General features: G+C 36.0%; 1 protein-coding gene and 1 pseudogene across 1 annotated transcript in view; one reads left to right on the top strand and one right to left on the bottom strand.

Moving 5' to 3' along the window:
- Nucleotides 1–8,932: 8,932 nt before the first annotated feature.
- CYLC1 (cylicin 1) overlaps nucleotides 8,933–21,264 on the bottom strand; it is a 53,001-nt gene continuing 40,669 nt past the window's right edge. The window contains 1 exon segment of the mRNA XM_040467896.1: nucleotides 8,933–9,108. Coding sequence (XP_040323830.1) covers nucleotides 9,076–9,108 — 33 coding nt within the window. The 3' untranslated portion in view covers nucleotides 8,933–9,075.
- LOC121025346 (proteasome subunit beta type-6-like) lies at nucleotides 13,557–20,638 on the top strand (annotated as a pseudogene).

A 21,264-nucleotide genomic window follows, 5' to 3' on the forward strand; every position in this document is an offset into this window, starting at 1 on the left:
ATACACATGTACATATAGAAAAAAATGTTACATAGCCATAAAAAAGGATGAGATCTTGCCATTTGTGATAATGTGTAGAACTAACAGATATTATACTAAGTGAAATAAGTCAACCAGAGAAAGAGAGATACCATATGATTTCACTCATATGTGGGATCTAAACAACAAATGAGTAACAAAGAAAAAGCAGAATCGGATCTATAAATATACAGAAAAGAATTATGATTGCCAGAGGGGTGGAAAAAGGGGGATGGACAAAATGTGTAAAGGGTATTGGGAGATACAGCCTTCCAGTTATGGAAAAAAATAAGTCATAGTAATAAAAGGTACAGCATAAGGAATATAATCAATGATATTGTAATAGCATTGTGTGGTGACAGATGGTAGCTACATTTGTGGAGAGCATAGCATAATATATAAACTTACTGAATCACTGTGTTGTACCCCTGAAACTAATGTAACGTTTTGTCAATCACAGTAAAAACTTTTTAAATGTAAACAATAAAAACAAATTGAAAATAAGGATTTAACCATTATTAAAAAATTATTTATAAATATGGACTATATAATAGTTTTATTTTTTGAAATAAAAGAATATTAAAATGTAGTTCAAAAGAAAATATTTTTTCTTTTTCCAAATTTTTATATAAATTATGGTTAATTAACATATAGTGCATTATTAATTTCAGGAGTAGAATTCAGTGATTCATCACTTACATACAATACCCAATGCTCATCATAACAAGTGCCCTCCTTAATACCCATTATCCATCTAGCCCACTCCCCACCCACCTCCTTCCATCAATCCACATTTTGTTCCATATATTTAAGTGTCTCTCATGGTTAGTTTCCCTTTCTCTTTTTTCCCCACTCCCATATGTTCATCTATTTTGTTTCTTAAATTTTGTATATAAGTGAAATCATATGGTATTTTTCTTTCTCTGACTTATTTTGCTTTGCATAATACACTCTAGCTCCAAACATATTGCAAACGGCAAGATTTCATTCTTTCTGAAGGCTGAGTAATAGCCTTCAGATATACATCTTCTTGATCCATTCATCAGTCCATGGACATTTGTGCTCTTTACATAGCTTGGCTATTGTTCGTAATGCTGCTATAAACATTGGGGTGCATGTACCCCTTCAAACCTGTATTTTTTATCCTTTTGGATAAATACTAGTAGTGTAATTGCTGGGTCTTAAGGTAGCTCTACTTTTAACTTTTTGAGGAACCTCCATACTGTTTTCCTGAATGCCTGCCTGCACCAGTTTGTATTCACACCAACAGTGCCAGAGGGTTCCCCTTTCCCTGCATCCTTGCCAACATCTGTTGTATACTGTGCTGTTAATTTTAGCTATTTTCACAGATATGAGTTGGTATCTCATCATGGTCTTGATTTGCATTTCCCTGATAATGAATGATGTTGAGCATCTTTTCATACTTCTGTTGACCATCTGGATGTCTTCTTTAGAAAAGTGTCTATTCATGTCTTCTGCCCATTTCTTAACTGGATTATTAATATTTGGGGGGATGTTGATATATATATATATATGTATATATATGCACATATATATATATGTATATATATGCACATATATATGTATATATATGCACATATATATACATATATATATAATTTATTGTCAAATTGGTTTCCATACAACACCCAGTGCTCATCCCAACAGTGTCCTCCTCCATGCCCATCACCCACTTTCCCCTCTCCCCCACCCCCTATCAACCCTCAGTTTGTTCTCAGTCCTTAAGTGTCTCTTATGGTTTGGCTCTCTCCTCTGCAACTTTTTTTCCCCTTCCCCCCCCCCCCCATGGTCTTCTGTTAAGTTTCTCAAGGTCCACATATGAGTGAAAACATATGGTATCTGTCTTTCTCTGCCTTATTTCACTTAGCGTAATTTGGATACTAACCCTTTATCAGATGTCAACTGCAAATATCTTCTCCCATTCAATTGCTTGTGTTTTAGTTTTCTGACTGTTTCCTTCTCTCTGGAGAAGGTTGTTATCTTGATGACATCCCAATAGTTAATTTCTGCTTTTGTTTCCTTGCCTCTGGAGATGTTTCTACTAAGAAATTGCAATGGTTAGTGTCAAAAAGCTTGCTGCCTTCTACTGTAAGGTTTTAATGGTTTCTGTCTCACATTTAGGACTTTCAACCATTTTGAATTTACTTTTGTATATGGTGTAAGAAAGTGGTCCGGTTTCATTCTTCTGCATGTTGCTTTCCAGTTTTCCCAATATCAGTTGTTGAAGACACTATTGTTTTCCCCATTGAATATTCTTTCCTGCTTTGTTGAAGATTAATTAACCATATAGTTGTGGGTTCGTTTCTGGGCTTTCTGTTCTGTTCCATTGATCTGTGTGTCTGTTTTTGTGCTAATACCATACGGTCTTGATGACTACAACTTTGTAATATAGCTTTAAATCTGGTATTGTGATGCCCTCACCTTTGGTTTTCTTTTTCAGGTTTGCTTTGGCTATTTGGAATCTTTTTTTCTTCCATACAAATTTTAGGATGTTTGCTCCAGCTTTGTAAAAAATGCTGTTTGTATTTGATGGGGATTGCATTAAATGTGTAGATTTCTTTAGGTAGTATAGACATTTTAACAATGTTCTTCCAATGCGTGAGCGTGGAATGATTTTCCATTTCTTTGTGTCATCTTCAATTTCTTTCATAAGTGTTCTATAGTTTTAAGAGTATAGATCTTTTACCACTTTTGTTAGGTTTATTCTTAGATTCCTAATTTTTTGGTGCAATTGCAAGCAAGATCGATTCCTTGACTTCTTTTTTGGCTGCTTCATTATTGGCATATAGAAATGCAACCAGTTTCTGTACATTGATTTCATATCCTGAGACTTTGCTGAATTCATGACAATACTTCAGTTGACAGGTAAAATAGTTGTAGAAGTTTAAGGTGCAAAAATTTACACACCTGTGTTATAAGTCACACAGATGAAAAGAATAGCATCGGGAATTTAGTCAATAATATCTTAATAAGTACTTAATAAGACCTAGAATCATTTACTTGAGTGCCTATACACTAGGGAAAGGAGAATATACAGTTACTTTGAGGAATTTTGGACACAGTATCTGACTTGACATTGATATCCAGAGAACTGAAGCATCACCATCACGGTACCCTTAGTAAGGCCTTAGAGATGGGTTATGGGTTGAATTGTGTCCCTCAAATTTCTCTGCTGATATCCTAACCTTCAATACTTCAGAACATGACCTTTGAGGGAGAGTCTTTACAGAGATAAATGTTTAAATGAGGTCATTGGGATAGATCCCAATCTAATGTGATATGTCTCCTTATAAAAAATGGAAATTTGTACACAGAGACATATGTAGAGGAAGAATACCATGTGAATATGAATGCATCCATCTACAAGCCAAGGAGAGTCCTTCCCTCACAGTCCTCAGAAGGAACCAGCTTTGTCAACACCTTGATTATGTTGTTGTAGCCTACAAAATGGTGAGAGAATAAATTTATATGGCTCAAGCCATTCAGTTTGTGGCAGCTTAAGTACCTACCACTTTGGTAGGCTACCCTAGAAAACAAGTACATATAAACAGGTAATAAGTAGAGTCTTGGTTATGATTGGTCTAATGGATGTTGCAAACCCAACCACTGGTCATTTCCTCAACTTCTAAGTGTATCATTTAGCTGTATACTTGGCAGTTGGAGTAACCCTCTATGTGGTCCATGGACTGTGGAGTAGTAACTATTATAGTAATGAAATCAAGTGGAAACCTTAGAAACTTCCTCTCCACCCTTTAGGAAAAACATAAAAGTATACATAGCATCCCTAGATCCACTTGGGAATGATTTATATTACTTTTAAGGAGAAAAATTATACAAGAATAACATTCACACTCATAGCTCTGCTTAATTTGTGAGTTTGCCTACTGAGAAAACTGGATGAATCATGGAGAATGACTATAAACTACTACAAGTTCATCCAGGTGGTATTCCCAAATGTAGCTGCTCTGCTAGACATGGTGTTGTTGCTAGATCAGCTTGGAAAGACCTCACATACACTGATTTGGGAAATTATTTTCTATTTATTCAGAAAAGGGAAACAGAAAACAGTTCACAATCATATGAGGCAATGATATGCATTTACACTTTGCTGAGATTTATGTTAAATCTCCCATTCTTTCTCATAATATAGTCTAAACTATTCTGAAACATCTGTATACCCTATAGAATATTACATCAGTGGCATTATGCTGATTAGGCAGGATAATAAAAAAATTGAAAAATATGCTGGAAGGCTTTATTAAAGGACATTTATTTCAGAGAATGGAGGACAAATAATAGAAATATTCAGGAACTTGCAATTTTACTAAAACTTTTAGTCCAGTGGTCAAAGACATGCTGAGACACTGCCCCTCTACAGAAAAAAAAAAAGTTGTGTCTGGCATTTATTACTAAGCAGAAAGAAATACATTGTCTGGTGGTCTTCTTTGGATTCTGGAGTAACACAGTCCACACAAAAGAATACTGCTCCATTTGACTTACTGGGTGACACTAAAGGCTGACAGATTTCAATGGGGCCTTGAAACAGAAAAGGGCTTGATAATAAGCCCAAGTTGTGGTGTCAGTATCCCTGCTGCTTGTGGCACAGAATGAAGAAAATTCTCTGGTTTTGGAGGTGTAAGTGATAGAGAAAGGTGCAATGTGGTGTTTCTGACAGGTGCCAGTGTGAGAATCTCAATTAAAGCCCCTGGGTTTCTGGAGCAAAGCCATGGTGTCTATATCCAAGAATTATATGCCCTTTAACAGACAACTCTTGGCATGGTACTGGACTATAATAGAGACAAAATGTTTTACAATAGGATACCAAATGATTATGAATCCAGAACTGCCAATCATAATCCAGATTCTGTTGAAGAATTTTTCCTAATCAAAAACTCACGAAGGCCCAGCATCTATCCATCATAAAATGGACATGGTCATTCTGGGATCAAGTCTAAGCAGGACCAGAAGTTATAAATAAATTTTATGAACAGGTTACACAGACCCCTATGTCATCCAACATACTTGCACTAGCACCCTCCCTCTGCTTACACCTGTGAATATTTGAATAAGGAGAGAAAGCCTGAAATTCATTCATAAATAGGTTGGTTTAGTTTGTGGGTTCAAGCTAAAAATATATGGTACCTACATTACAGCCACACTCAGGGATGGCCTTAAAGGAGTATAGTATCTAACCAGAGGATTCACTTCACAGTAAAGGAGAAGTAGGAGTAAACTGGCCAAGAGATTCACTGGTAATACATATTGCACTATCCAGAATCAACTGTCTTCAGAGAGAGCCTGAATGACCTATTGAAGGCATAATAAAATATTAACTTGGGTGCAATATTCTTCAAAATTGAGTGACATTCTTTAAGATGCAGTGCATGCATGAAAACAGCAACTTCTATGTAATGGTGTGCCTTGAATAGGGAGAGCATATGTGCTTAGAAATGAAGTGATATACTAAGGAGTGGCCTCACTTACTATCCCTCTCAATGGCTCACTAGAGCTTGAGTTCTTCTTGTTACATCAGTTCTTGCCAATGTAGTGTTATAAGTCCTAATCCTCCTAAAAGGAACATATTCTTGACAGGGGAAATAGCAATAGTCCCAGTGAAGTGCAAGTTATGTCTATTGACAGGTAACTTTGGACTCCTTATGTTTAGAGGCCAGCTATTGTGAAGAAAAATCACCACCTTGACAGGGTAATTTAATCTGATCAGCAAGAGGAGATAGAGTTCCTTTTTACAATATAAGAGAGAAAGAATATCTGTGAAAGGCACATGATCTCTTGGTACTGTGGTACTTGGTACTTCCATTTTTTACTATGAATGGAGTTTGAAGAGGGTATGATTACTAGGGTCTCAGACCCTTCTGGAATGAAATTGGAGGTTGTACCACCAGGTAAGGCAGCAAGATCTATAGAAGCAATACCTGAGGATGAAGAGAAAGAATGGACAGCATAGTAAGTCAGCCAATTGTGGCCCTAACATCAACAACAGTGATGAAGGCTATTGTTTTTCCACTTTTCTCCCTAAGAAGAAGTCCACAGGAGCGTTGGAGGGATGAGTATGGATAGATAAATTAATCTGTGTAGTGACTGAGTTTGCTGCTCAGATCTCACTTCAAGAAAGATTGGGGCGCCTGGGTGGCTCAGTCGGTTGAGCCTCCGACTTCGGCTCAGGTCATGATCTCGTGGTCTGTGAGTTCCAGCCCTGCATCGGGCTCTGTGCTGACAGCTCAGAGCCTGGAGTCTGCTTCTGATTCTGTGTCTCCCTCTCTCTCTCTCTCTGCCCCTACCCGACTAATGCTCTCTCTCTGTCTCAGAAATAAACATTAAAAACATGCATATCAAGATAATCCCTTCTTTTAAAAAAAAAGAAAGATTGTGCTATGAGGAGTGTAGATACTGATAGCCTCAAGCTACTGAAAATTTGAGATCCACCAGTGTGCAAGCCAGGGCCACTCTTTCACTGGATTGCTTCCAGCTAATGATTTAGCACCATGGGGGTACAAAGGTCAGGATATTCCTTACCAACACAAACTCTTCTAAAGAGTAGTATTTACTCATGGCTTTTCGCTGGCCTGGTTGAGACTCTGAGCTGCATCACAGTCTCAGGCTCTTCCTTCCAGCTTTCCTTTTTCTTTCTCTTTTAACATGGGTCACAACTGCATGGTAATCTGAAGATTCTCCCTACCTACTCTTTCTCCTTTTCTCCTTTACCTTTCACCACTGGTTCCCTTAGTAAGTCATTTATATTTTTCATTATCCCTTAGCTTGTAATTCCTGGAGGATCGCTGGTGCTCTAGGGTAGAAGTCCAGAGAGACATTTCAGGTGGAGGATAAATTCTCTAGCTGCCATTTGCCAACTGTTTTGGAAGTATTTTATCTATCCTTGTGTACTTGCTGAATATTGGTATTGGGTCTAAATTTCATCCCTGTTTCTCATTTATTTCTTCAACATCACTTATTCTTTATAGGTAATTGCTTTTATTATTTTATTTTATATCATTCAAGAGCTTCTTTTAGGAAATACAGGTACACACACACTCACACATTCACACACATGCATTCTCTCTTCTCTCTTTTAAAAAATACTATAGCTTCTATAGCATATAGTCTCTTATTCACCTTGATTTTTTTCACTAAAACTTAAGTAAAAGATCTTTCCATCTCACTACATAGAGAGCTTCTTTATTCCTTTTCAGATTCATGTGGCATTCCATTACAAAGAAATACTGTTATATATTCAAATAATCATTTAATGACAGATAAATGGACTGTTTTTAAACTTTTCATATTTACAATGTTGCAATAAAAAACTTTTTTGTGTCTTTAGGGAATGTGTAAAGTTATCAAATGGGTTAGAAAAATGACACCTCTTTAAGAATTGGATCTGAAATGTAGTAATTTCTGAGTAAATGGAGGACAAGGTTATAACAAAAGGCAGAAGTCAGACTGTATGGAATGAAGGGGTTCTCCATATTTATATCTGTCTATAGCTGTATCTATATATTTGTTGTTTCAATAGATAGGATATTTGTGTTCTCTCAAACAATCTATATATTTGTTATTTCAATAGATAGGATATTTGTGTTTTCTCAAAATTCATATATTAAAATCTTAATCCCCAATGTGGTGGCATTAGAGTGGGGCTTAAAACCCCAAAGGTAGAGCCTTTGAGAAGTGCTTTGGGGGAGCAGAGCCCTCAAGAAAGGAATTAGTGTTTTTATAAAAGAAAACCCAGAGCTCCCTAGTCCCCTTCCATTATGTGAGGACACAGTGATAAGGGAGGTCTATGAACCAGAAGGTAGGCTCTCACAAGACCCTGAATTTTCTGGTCCCTTGATCTTGGACTACCCAGCCTCTAGAATTGTGAGAAATAAATTTGTTTATGAGCTACCCAATTTATGGTATTTTTGTTATAGCAGCTAAGACAGACAAAGACGATTATCTACTCTAATCTAATCCAACTTCAGATTAGACTGTCTTTCTTTCCACACCCCTTTACAGCTTTCAGGAATAAACATTACAAGCATATTCATGGAAATATGTAAAATAATTGACAAATATGTGTTATTCTTTCAGGGTAACTTGCAGATTATCATTAAATAAAGTCATAAACTAAAGAAAAAGTGTCTAAAGGTAAATGATTACATTTAGAGGTCTTTATGTATGTAGGAAGTGGGGGTTACTCTCTACATATATCTCTTTATTTCTTTTAAGGGTGTAAAATATATGATTCTTTCCTTCCATTATCTGTTTACTTTTTCTTAACGCTAAGAAAAGGTAGATAAAACAAAACATGATAAATGTATTCAAATGGAGATTGTAAAGTTTTAACCTAAATTTAGAAATGGTTTCTAATTAAAGTTTCAGAACATGGGGTAAAATGCTACAGCATTTTGGCTTGAATAGTTCAAGCATTTAATAAGGCATGTACCACTAAAATTACCTCTATAAATTATACACAAAAAAATCAGCTCCTGGTGTAAGCGTTAAATTGTAGTGTAGGGCTAACCTGTAGCTTTGAGAAATAACAGCTTTGTTTGGATACTGTAGGTTAAGAGATAACAGCCTTGTCCTATCAATCAAAGGAACAAATGTTCAAGGAAAATCAACTGGATTAGTGTTTGATTGGATTGGGGCAAGGGCATGTCTGAACCGTTTCCACCCCCATCTGGGAACTATTTCTTTGTTCTGTTCCCAGGTGGTGATAAGACGATGTGGTAGGCTATAAAAACTGTGTACCCCAGCTGTTCAAGGCCACACTCTGATCAAGAGTGTCATCCCGATCTGTCGGCCTTGCCTCTTATTGCAATAAACTTTGTTGTGACTGTCACTGATGCCTGTAGCATTCTGTTTCAGGAGTCATGTGGGTGCAACACTGGGATTCATGGAAGACTTGTTTTTATTTATTACAGTTCCACACAAGTAGAAATGATCATTTGGGAGTAGCCAGTGTTTACTGTGGTAAGGCCATTCTGTGAAACCAAGTGCTCAGTTGTTCTTTTTTTTTTTTCTTTTTCTTTTTCTTTAAAGCAGCTTATGAATCCACTTTGCTTCAGGCTGAGGAATAAAGTAAAAAAAGGAAAAAAAGAAAATAAAAAGTAAAATATTATTTATCTATTAATTATGGAGAGTTCCTGGTTTTTTAGAGACCACACCAAAACACATAATGTCACAAGTGAAAGGAACTTGGATATCATTTTTATTATTTCTTATTAAAAATGCAGGTCCCTGGACTCCACCCCAGACTTATCAAGTCGAAGTCTGAGATGGAGTCAGAAATTTGCATGTTCAACAACTTCCCTGGGTGCTCCTAATGTTCACCAAAAGGTGAGAAGTACTGAATACTCATCCAACAATAAGGATTTGTGTAGGAACCAAGTTCTATCAAAGTACATTATGTATCTAAGATCTCACAACTATTTTAATAGACCAGAACTTTTGAAATTGATAATATAATATAAAAACACAAAAAATAGTTAACAATAATGGAAAGTCACTTCAAATTCCACCCTACTAATATAAATATATTCATATTTGCATATTACTATCTTTGTTCAGAAACATGCAGATTTTTGCTTAGTTGTGATCCCATAGTATTTTTTTCCTGTTTTTATCTCTTAAAAGTATAGGGGCGCCTGGGTGGCGCAGTCGGTTAAGCCTCCGACTTCAGCCAGGTCACGACCTCGCGGTCCGTGAGTTCGAGCCCCGCGTCAGGCTCTGGGCTGATGGCTCAGAGCCTGGAGCCTGTTTCCGATTCTGTGTCTCCCTCTCTCTCTGCCCCTCCCCCGTTCATGCTCTGTCTCTCTCTGTCCCAAAAATAAATAAACGTTGGAAAAAAAAATTAAAAAAAAAAAAGTATAATATGAACTTTTTCCTTTAATTATCAATGTTTTATAATTATTTCAATGAATGCATATGATTATATATATTTTACTAAACCATTCTCCTAATTTGATACCTTTAGTTTAATTCCAAAGTTTTTCTTTTACAGACTGTATTGTAATCATTGTCTTTATTCCTAGAGTTTGTTTATCCATCTGCTGATATTTTTATTACAATACATTTCAAGTAATGGGATTACTGAGTCAAATAGTATTACCACATTTACGACTCTTCCTTCATAGTTCCATATAATTCTAGAGGAAGGTTAAACCAGTTTACACTGTTCTTTTGCGTCAGCAGTGAATAAAAGTACCACCATCCTTAAAGCCTCAAGAACTCTGTGAGATATATAAGATATCTTAAACACATAGTACATATAAAATTTGTTATATTTATATAATTTAGGTATGTATTATTATATCTTTACTTCATTATTATATGAGAAATGATCTCATAGGATTGTTTTCATTACTAACCATGGTCAATATATTTTTTTTTAATTTTTAAATGTTTTATTATTTATTTTTGAGAGAGAGACAGAGCACGAGTGGAGGAGGGGCAGAGAGAGAGGGAGACACAGAATCCAAAGCAGGCTCCAGGCTCCGAGCTGCCAGCATAGAGCCTGACATGGGGCCTGAACTCACGAACCATGAGATCATGACTTGAGTTGAAGTCAGATGCTTAACTGACTGAGCCACCCAGGCACCCCATAGTCAATATTTTTTAATAATTTTATTTCTTATATTTATTTATTTCCTCCTGTATAAATTATGTTTCTATTTCTTGGCCATTTATTATAGGTACCTTTATTTTACTATAAGAAATGTGTCTTATTACTCACACTCTTGATTTATAGTTCAGTATTTTTTTCTACATCATACTTCTCAAATAATTAGGATGAAGTGTTGACTGTGTGTAGCCTAAAATACAGATAGGATAACTTTCATCTACATATAGTGGTTTAAGAGAATTACTGGAAATGCCACTTTCTAAAGCATTTCACATTACCTCAAGTCCAAATATTTGACATTAATTCATTTATATTTTGGCTTTAAGAGTTTTAAATGCTTCTGTTAAACCATAGTTAATACTTTAAGGGTGACTACTACGGACTGAATGTATGTGTGTCCTTAAAATTCATATTCTGAAACCTTAATGCCCAATATGATGATATTTGAAGGTAGAGAATTTTAGGGGGTAATTAGGTTTAGATGAGGTCCTAAGGGTGGAGTCCTCATGATGGGATTGGTCCCCTTATAAGAGAATGAATAGACCAGATCTCTTTCTATGCCATGCAATGATATATCAAGAAAGTGGTGTCTATAAGCCAAGAAGAGGTCTTTTATCAGAACTCAGCCATGCTTATATCCCAATCATGGACTTCTAGACTATCAAATTGTGAGAAATATGTGTTAAGTCACCCACTCTATGGTATTTGTCATAGCAGCCTGAGCTAAGATAGTATGAAATTATTTTGACAATTCAGGGAATAATAAGTGGCAGAATTTTTTCCATATGAGAAAGATTTTTGAGTTTCTGGGACTTTCCATAAGATGAAACATTGTCTAAAGAAGGGAGATCTTGGAATTAAAGTTTGTTCTTGACAGCCAAATGTCAACAAGAAGAAATCAAAACTAATGGCGACTGAGGGGAAATAGGTAGACTAATTGCATTTTTGAAGCACAGCAAAGCAACAGCATATCAACACAGTTATGCAATAAAGGAAAAAAATCTTTTGAAACTACACTATTAAAAATCATAGGCCTTTGTTCACCTTATTTCCATTTAATTTATAGTTTAATATCAAAAAGAAAACCTGTGTAGAGGCATCACAATAATCTATTGTGGCTTTTATGCCCCTTAGGCTTTAATTATGTTTACTATGTGAGTTGCCAATCTTGTGTCTCTACCATCACTCACTTTGTCTGGATTCTTCCTGGAAATTCTATGTTTCACTTCAGTTAATATCACCTTTCAATATCATACTCTTATCTTGTATCTAATGATAAAACTTTATAGCCTGGTTCTCCTATTAACTAGTTGAGTGTACTTGGATACAAATTTCCCCACTGTCTTTGCCTTTCAAAATGTTTCTTATCTTTCATGATCCAGGTCAAATATCACCTTAATAGTTATTTGACAGCTTTTTTTTTTTACCCTTTTTTAATGAATGAATGGATGAATGAATGAATGAATCAATGAATCAATGAATGTATTTATGAACTGGGAACACTAAAAATTATACTATCTAGTATCATCTGGATTTTTAAAACTGCCTAGCAATTATTTTATTCATTTCTTCCTATTTTTTAAATAAATGTCACACTAATTTTCTTGTTTAATAAATATCAAGTGCCAGCCACTTTCTTGGGAATTTGGGATATATTAGTAAACAAAACAAAGAGCTTTGTGCTCACAGCGATTATATTATATATTATATTATACATTATATGTATAATACATTATATATTATATATTACATTATATATAATATACATATTATATATATGTGTATATATATATACATATTCATATTTGTCAAACTACTGCCACAATCACTCCCAAACATTTCAATCACTCCCAAAAGATGCTATGTATCCCTTGATTGAAAGTTTTAAGCAGATGTGATGTGTTTTAACATGATGTGATGTATGTTTTCTATAGAAGAGAGTTAACAGTGGCTGGGACCAGGGAGGTAGCAGTGTAGTTGATGAAAGGTGGTCATATTTTAGATATTTTTTGAGTAAACCAGATCTAACAAGGATTGTAAAAGAAAAAGAAAAATCAAGATGTCTTTGGTATATCCTAACCTTATTCTTGATCTTAATTTTTGATCTTAATTTGTCTTGACTTAATGGGAAAGTATGACATTTTCTATCAGTTTTTTATAGATAGCTATTATCAAAAGAAGACAATTCTCTATTCTTTTTTTTTTTTAGTTTTTATTTAAAGTCTATTTAGTTAACATACAGTTTAATATTAGTTTCTGGTATACAGTATAGTAATTCAACAATTCCATACAACACCTAGTGCTCATCACAAGTGCACTCCTTAATCTCAATCATCTAACCATTCACTCACCCATCTCCCTTCTGGTTACCATCACTTTGTTCTCTATAGTTCAGAATCTGTTACTTGGTTTGTACCTCTCTCTCTATTCTCCACTTTGCTCATTTGTTTTGTTTCTTAAAATCCATATGTGAGTGAAATCATTTATTTATCTTCTGACTTATTTTGCTTGCATAATATTCCCCAGCTCCATCCATATCGTTGCAAATCACAAAATTTTTCTTTTGTGAAAACCCATTTGTCCTGATATTCAGCACCAAAGCAACAAATCGAAAAGTGCCTAGACCATGAATGACAAAGACCCATTTACTAATTTTAAGCAGCTTCCAGACAGGTAGAAACCTGCAAATACGTTATCAGGTGGCAGAAGCACTGGAGAGTGTCATTTTTGCAATATCATCTTGACTTGCTGCTGATAATGGCAATGATACCGATTTTTGATTCTCTTCCTCTAGCCTGTTAACATCAGTGGTCTTGTGCTGCCTATCCTTCACTGTAATCAGAATGTATGAGTACCCCATGCCCCACCCAACGTGCAGGACACCCAAGCCATAATGGGGCCAAATGAGTGCCCAAGCACCCCAACCCATGCAGAGACCAAGGCACAACAAGGGTGGGTAAGCACCCTAGGCCCTGCACTACCCACACAGAAACCAAGCCAAAGCTAAGTTGAGAAAGGGCCTCACATCCTGCCATCCCTATGTAGTGGAAATGCCACAACTGGGTTAGTTAGTACCTTGAGCCTCACCCAAACCATTCAGAGATTTGAGCCACAGTTTGGGAAAATGCCCTTAGATTCACATTCCCTGTGCAACATACTAGCCACAAACCGAACAAATGAGTGCCCAAAGACCTTGCCTACCCCACACAGAGACCAAGAAACAATGAGATGAGCAAGTGGCTAAAATTATACTCTCCTTGTGCAGGGGTTGAGTTACAAACAGTTCAAGAAAAGGCCTCATGCTTCACCATCTCTGTACAGCAGCTGTAGCCTTATCACAACCCATGGGTATGTGCAACCCACAAGAAGTACAACTATAGAGTACCTGGTTCTGGTAGCCAAGGAAGATTGCATTTCTGGACCACACGTTTCAGCTTCTACACAATACTTCTCCTTCAAGAGTGGGGGAGGTGGCCATTTTGCCTAATACAATACAAACACAGATAGGCAAAATGAGGAAACAGGAAAATGTTCCAAATCAAAGAATAAGGTAAATTTCCATATTAAACTTAATGAAATGGAAATAAGCAATCTAACTAATAAAGCATTCAAAGTAATGGTCATAAAGATGCTCATTGATCTTGGGAGAAGAATGGATGAACATAGTGAGAACTTCAACAATGTAATAGAAAATATAATAAAGTGCCAAGCAAATTATAACTGTACTGAAAAATACATTAGAGAGGTTCAACAACACAATGAACAAAATAGAAGTATGAATTTGTGGGCTGGAATATAGAGCAATGGCAAACACCCAGAGCACCAAAAGGGGAGAGAAAAAAAAGACATCTGGATAACATCAAGCAGAATGGGAGAAGGGAAAGAGAAAGGGACACAGAAAAAATCTCAAGAAATAAGTGCTAAGATGTTTCTAATCTGGGAGAGTAAAACATACATACAGGTTCACAAAGCCCCAAGAGTTCCAAATAATATGAAACCAAAGAGAAACACACTGGGACACATTTTAAAATGGTAAAGGTTAAGGACAAAAAGAATTTTAAAAGCACCAAGAGTAAAGCAACTTACTACATACAAGGGAAACCCCATAAAGCTATCGGCAGATTTTTCAGCCGAAACATTATAGGCCAGAAAGGAGTAGCATGACATATTCTTAAGTGCTGAAAGAGGAAAACTGCAAACCAAGAATCCTCTGCCTAGCAAGTTTATTATTCAAAATTAAGACTTACAAATTGTTTTCCAGATAAGCAAGAACTAAAGGAAATTATCACCACTAAATCAGCTTTAAAAGAGATGTTAAAGACATTTCTCTGAGCTAAAATGGACAGGCATTAGTGAGTAATAAGAAAACACAGAAAAGCAAAAACCTCACTGGAAAGGATAAATAAATAAATGTTCAACCACATATAAAGTTAAGTATGATGGGTAAAATAAAAGTAGTAAAATTAAAAATACAATAATTAATTAAGGGATATATAAAATAAAATTATATAAAGTGTGTTTTCAAAATATTTTTGGGTGATATGAGTAAATATTTGGAATGAGTACAAAATTAATATCAACTTAAAATAGAGTATAACAAATAGAACAAAGTGAGGGTTTCTTGAGGGGAGGTGGATGAGGGGATGGGCCAAATGGGTGATGGGCATTAAGGAGGGCATTTGTTGGGATGAAGACTAAGTGCTATATGTAAGTGATGAATCACTGGGTTTTACTCCTGAAACCAATACTACACTGTATGTTCACTAACTTAAATTTAAATAAATAAATTTTTAAAAGACTACAATATACCTAAGATATTTTATTTTATATGAAACTCACAGTACTACAAACAGCAACAACAATGAAAAAAGCTTATAGTGAATACAAGAAAGACAATGAGAAAAGGATCTAAACATAATACTAAAGAGGAGGAGGAGCCAAGATGGCGGAACAGCATGGAAGGTTTTTGTGTGTCTCGCATCCATGAAATACAGCCAGACCAACACTAAACCATCCAACACACCTAGAAAACTGATTGGAGGTTTAACCCAACAATCTGCACAACCTGAAACACAGAATTCAGCAGGTATGTGGCACAGAGAGGTGAACTTGGGGAGAGAGAAGCTGGCGGCAGGCAGAGAGCCGCTTTTGCAGCCAGAGAGAGGATGGAGACTTGGGGGTGGGGAGAATACAGGAAAAGCACCCCTCCCCAAAAACAGCTGGAGAGAAAGTGGAAAATTGGAAACAGTCACAGGGTCTAAAATAAAAAGGAAGAACGGAGAAAGGAGAGGGTTTAAATTATATTAAGACTGTAAACAAGGGGAGCGCAAAGTCTGCAACTCTGCAGCTTGATAACTGACTGTGCTCTGGTGGGAAGGGTGAATCCCCAGGAACAGAGTGGGGTCTGGGGGGATCTCAGGCCACACGGGGAAAAGCGGTTCCACTGCTGGGAGGACATTTGGTAGAGACTGTTGAAGCCACCTAGACCCAGCAGACCCCAGAAAATGGCTACATTCGCTGGTGCTGGAACAAGGTCATTAAGGGTAAAGCCTGGTGCCAGATGTGTGTTGTGATTTTCCATAATCCCTGAAAAGTTCCTGCTACACTATCTCGATAACTTTTTCTGGGGTGGGCTGGCACCTGGCCTCAGTCACAGGCCACCAGCAGCAGCAGGGTCTAGCAAGCGATCCTGGGTGCAGTCAACATTTGGCCTTTGCTCATTTGGCCATTGCTCGATGAGACCCTCTTGCAGAGGGGCGGAATAGCTAAAAGCAGTGGTCCTTCAGAAGTAAGGGGCCGGGGGAAAAAAAACGCATCTGAGACAAAACTTGGGAGAGGTACTGCCTGGGGCTTGTTCATAGTGAAGAAGCGGAGAGTGGATGAAAGCTGAAGACAGAGGACGGGTGCACGATTACTGATCGGGGAGAACACAGTTCCAATACTAGAGACTGGGTAGCTAGAACAGAGAATTAGTGATATAGAGGACAAACTTACAGAGAATAATGAATCAGAAAAAAAGAGGGAGATTAAGGCAAAAATGCACAATTTAAGACTTAGAGAAATCAGTGACTCATTAAAAAGGAACAACATCAGAATCAAAGGGGTCCCAGAAGAGAAAGAGAAAAATCAGGGTAGAAGGGTTATGTGAGCATATTATACACAAATTCTCAAAATACTTAGGCAAGGAGAGAATCATGAAAGCATCAAGGGAAAAAAAGTCCCTAACTTACAAGGGAAGACAGATCAGGTTTGCAGCAGAAATTTCCACAGAAACTTGGCAGACCAGAAAGGAGTGGCAGGGTATATTCAATATGCTGAATCAGGAAAATATGCAGCCAAGAATTCTTTATCCAGCAAAGCTGTCATTCAAAATAGAAGGAGAGATAAAGTTTCCTAGAGAAACAAAAATTAAAGGAATTTGTGACCACTAAACCAGCCCTGCAAGAAATTTTAAGGGGGTATTTCTGAAGGGAGAAAAGATGTATACATATGTATAATATATATACATATAATATATATACATATATATAATATATATAAATATAATATATAACAAATATATAATTATATATTAATTGTATTTTATAAAATATATTAATATAATTATATTATAATTATAAGATTATATATTATATGCTATTATATTATATTATATAATAATACAATATATATTAATATATTACAATATAATTATATAATAAAATATATATACTAATATATTATAATATAATATATTATATATACCAAAAACAACAAAGATTAGAGAGGACCAGAGAACACTACCAGAAACTCCAACTCTGCAAGCATCATAATGGCAATAAATTGATATCTTTCAGTACTCACTCGAAAAGTCATTGGGCTCAATGCTCCAATCAAAAGACATAGGGTAACAGAATGGATAAGAAAAAAAGATCCATCTATCAGCATATAGAGACCCACTTTAGACCTAAAGATACCTTCAGATTGAAAGTAAGGGGATGGAGAACCATCTATGATGTAATGGTCAACAAAAGAAAGCCAGAGTAACCATACTTATATCAGACAATCTAGACTTTAAAATAAAGACTATACCAAGAGATGCAGAAGGGCATTATATCATCATTAAGGGGTCTATCCACCAAGAAGACCTAACAATGGTAAACACTTATGCTCCAAATGTGGAAGCACCCAAATATATAAATCAATTAATCTCAAACACAAAGAAACTCATCAATGGTAATACCATAATAGTAGGAGACTTCAACACCCCACTCACTACAATGGACAGATCATCTAATCAAAAAATCAAGAAGAAACAATGGCTTTGAATGACACACTAGACCAGATTGATTTGACAGATATATTCAGAAAATTTCATTCTAAAGCAGCAGAATACAGTTTCTCCTCCAGTGCACATGGAATGCTCTCCAGAATAGATCATATACTGGGACACAAATCAACCCTAAGTACAAAAAGGTCGAGATCATACTGTGCATATTTTTAGACCACAACACTATGAAACTCGAAATCAACCACAAGACAAAATTTGGAAAGGTAACAAATACTTGGAGACTGAAGAACATCTTACTAAAGAATGAATGGGCTAACCAAGCAGTTAAAGAGGAAATTAAAAAGTATATGGAAGTCAATGAAAATGATAACACAATCCAAAACCTCTGGAACGCAGCAAAGGTCATCATAAGAGGAATGAATATAGCAATCCAGGCCTTCCTAAAGAAGGAAGAAAGATCTCAGAAACACAACCTAACCTTATGCCTTAAGAAGCTGGAAAAAGCAGCAAATAAAACCAAAATCCAGAAGAAGACAGGAAATAATAAAGGTTAGAGCAGAAATTAATGCTATTGAAACTAAAAGAAAACAGTAGAACAGAATAATGAAACCAGAAGCTGGTTCTTTCAAAGGATTAACAAAATTGATAAACCACTCACCACTTTGATCAAAAAGAAAAGAGAAAGGACCCAAATAAACAAAATCAAGAATGAAAGAGGCGAGATCACAACCAACACAGCAGAGATACAAACAACAATAAGAGAATATTATGAGCAGTTATATGACAATGAAATGGTCAATCTGAAGGAAATAGACAAATTCCTAGAAACATATACACTACCAAAACTGAAACAGGAAGAAATAGAAAATTTGAACAGATGCATAACCAGTAAGGAAATTGAATTAGTAATCAAAAATCTCCCAAAATACAAGAGTCCAGGGCCAGGCGGCTTTCCAGGGGAATTCTACCAAACATTTAAGGAAGAGTTAACACTTTTCTCTTGAAGGTGTTCCAAAAAATAGAAATGGAAGGAAAACTTCCATACTCTTTCTATGAAGCCAGCATTACCTTGGTTCCAAATCCAGACAAAGACTCCACTAAAAAGGAGAACCATAGACTGATTTCCCTGATGAACATAGATGCAAAAATCCTCAACAGGATATTAGCCAACTGGCTCCAACAATACAGTAAACAAATTATTCACCACGACCAAGTGGGATTTATACCTGGGTTGCAAGGCTGTTTCATATCTGCAAAACAATTAACGTGATTCATCACATCAATAAAAGAAAGGACAAGAACCATATGATCCTCTCAATACACGCAGAGAAAGCATTTGACAAAATATAGCATTCTTTCTTGATACAAGCCCTCAACAAAGTAGGGATAGAAGGAGCATACCTCAAGATCACAAAAGCCATACATGAAAGACTCAACACTAATATCATCTCCATGGGGAAAAACTGAGAGCTTTGCCCCTAAGATCAGGAACAAGACAAGGATGTCCACTCTCGCCACTGTTATTCAACAAAGTATTGGAAGTCTTAGCCTCTGCAGTCAGACAATGCAAAGAAATAAAGAAAATTCCATACTTACTATTCCCAAATTATCCCAAAAATGGAATAGAAAGTAGCAGCGCCAAACTTATTTTAAGAGGCAAGTATTATTCTGATACCAAAAGGAGAGAGAGAGAGAAAGAAAGACACAATCAGGCCAATATTTCTAAAGAACTTAGATTTAAAAATTCTCAAAAACCTATTAGCAAATTGAATTAAACAATATATTAAAAGAATAATACATGGTCAAATTAGATTCTTTTCGGGGATTCAATGATGGTTGAACATATGAAAATCAATCAACATGATATTCCACATTAAAAAATGAAGGATTAAAAAGTACATGATTAGTGACAGTACTGGAGAAGGAAGTTGGAAGCCACTATAGTAGCCTCTGGAGGAGCAGGCAACGTTGATCTGTGGTCCAGAGGCCATTATCACCAACTGGGAAACCCAGGAAATCTCCACAGGGACTACTCTAATGGCTGAGCAATTTGATGGGGTCGTGATTTTGGGAGCCCACTCCATAACAACCACTGGGTCCTATATCACCAGTTGAGTGACTGATAAGCTGACCCCTATTCATGACTGTATTTTTTTGCTGCCACTAAGGCTCAGCAGCTTATATGCAGGCAGTAGGTGATGCTGTCAGTTACCAGTTTGATTTCCACAGCACCGAGCTGAATGAGCCTCTTATGGTACACACAGCAACCAGCCTCTTTTAGGAGATGTGTTAATGGTATCTAGAAGACCTGATGGCAGGAATCATCATTGCAGGCTGGTAACCCCAAGAAGGCCAGTTGTACTCAGTGCCCATTGTAGGTATGATGGTAAGTCAGTCCTTTGCCACTGGGGGTTCTGGGAGCTCATATACCTATGGCTATTGGAAAGCATGACCAAGGAAGAGTGTCTGGAATTCACTGCCAATGATATTAATTTGGTCATGTAATCGGTGGTTCCAGTGGAGGGGTGATTTGCCTGGAAGCCATTGCAGAATAAAGGGTAGAGCAGAAGGTGCTTTTGGGAGCCTAGATTCCCAAACTCACCATTACCACATCCACAATTCCTAGAATTCTAGGATACAATAAAAGACACACCATTGTGATGGAAAATTCACTAAAAATTTCATCAAAAAAGAAAAAAGTATGATCATTTCTATAGATGCAGAAAAAGCATTTGACAAAATTCAACGTCAATTTATGATAAAAATTCACAACAAAGTGTTTATAGAAGGAATGTACTTCAACATATAAAAGCCATATATAATAAACCCACAGCTAAGATACTCAGCAGTGAAAAGCTGAAAGCTTTTCCTCTAAATCAGAAACAAGAAAAGGAGGCCTGCTCTTAGCACTTTTATTCAACATAGTATTAAAGTCCTAGTTGCAGTGATTAGGAAAAAAAAAGAAGTAAAAGGTATCCAAATTGAAAAAGAAGAAGTAAAATTGTCACTATTTGAAGATGACATGAAAATGAATTCAATAACATTACAGGATACAGAATTAATATACAGAGATATATATCTATACACTAAAATGAACTATCAGAAAGAAAAATTAAGAAAACAATCCCTTTTACAATAACATCAAAATAATAAAATACTCAGGAATAGATTTAACCAAGGAGGTGAAACTCTTATATTCAGAAAACTATGACATTGTAAAAGTGATTAAAGACAACACAAATAAGTGAAAATATATTTTGTACTCATGGACAGGAAGAATTAATATCTTTAAGATATCTATACTACCCAAAGAGTTAATATCATTAAAATA

This window comes from Herpailurus yagouaroundi, unplaced genomic scaffold (genome assembly GCF_014898765.1).
Source record: "Herpailurus yagouaroundi ecotype Mexico unplaced genomic scaffold, PumYag 67623, whole genome shotgun sequence".
Lineage (NCBI taxonomy): Eukaryota > Metazoa > Chordata > Mammalia > Carnivora > Felidae > Herpailurus > Herpailurus yagouaroundi.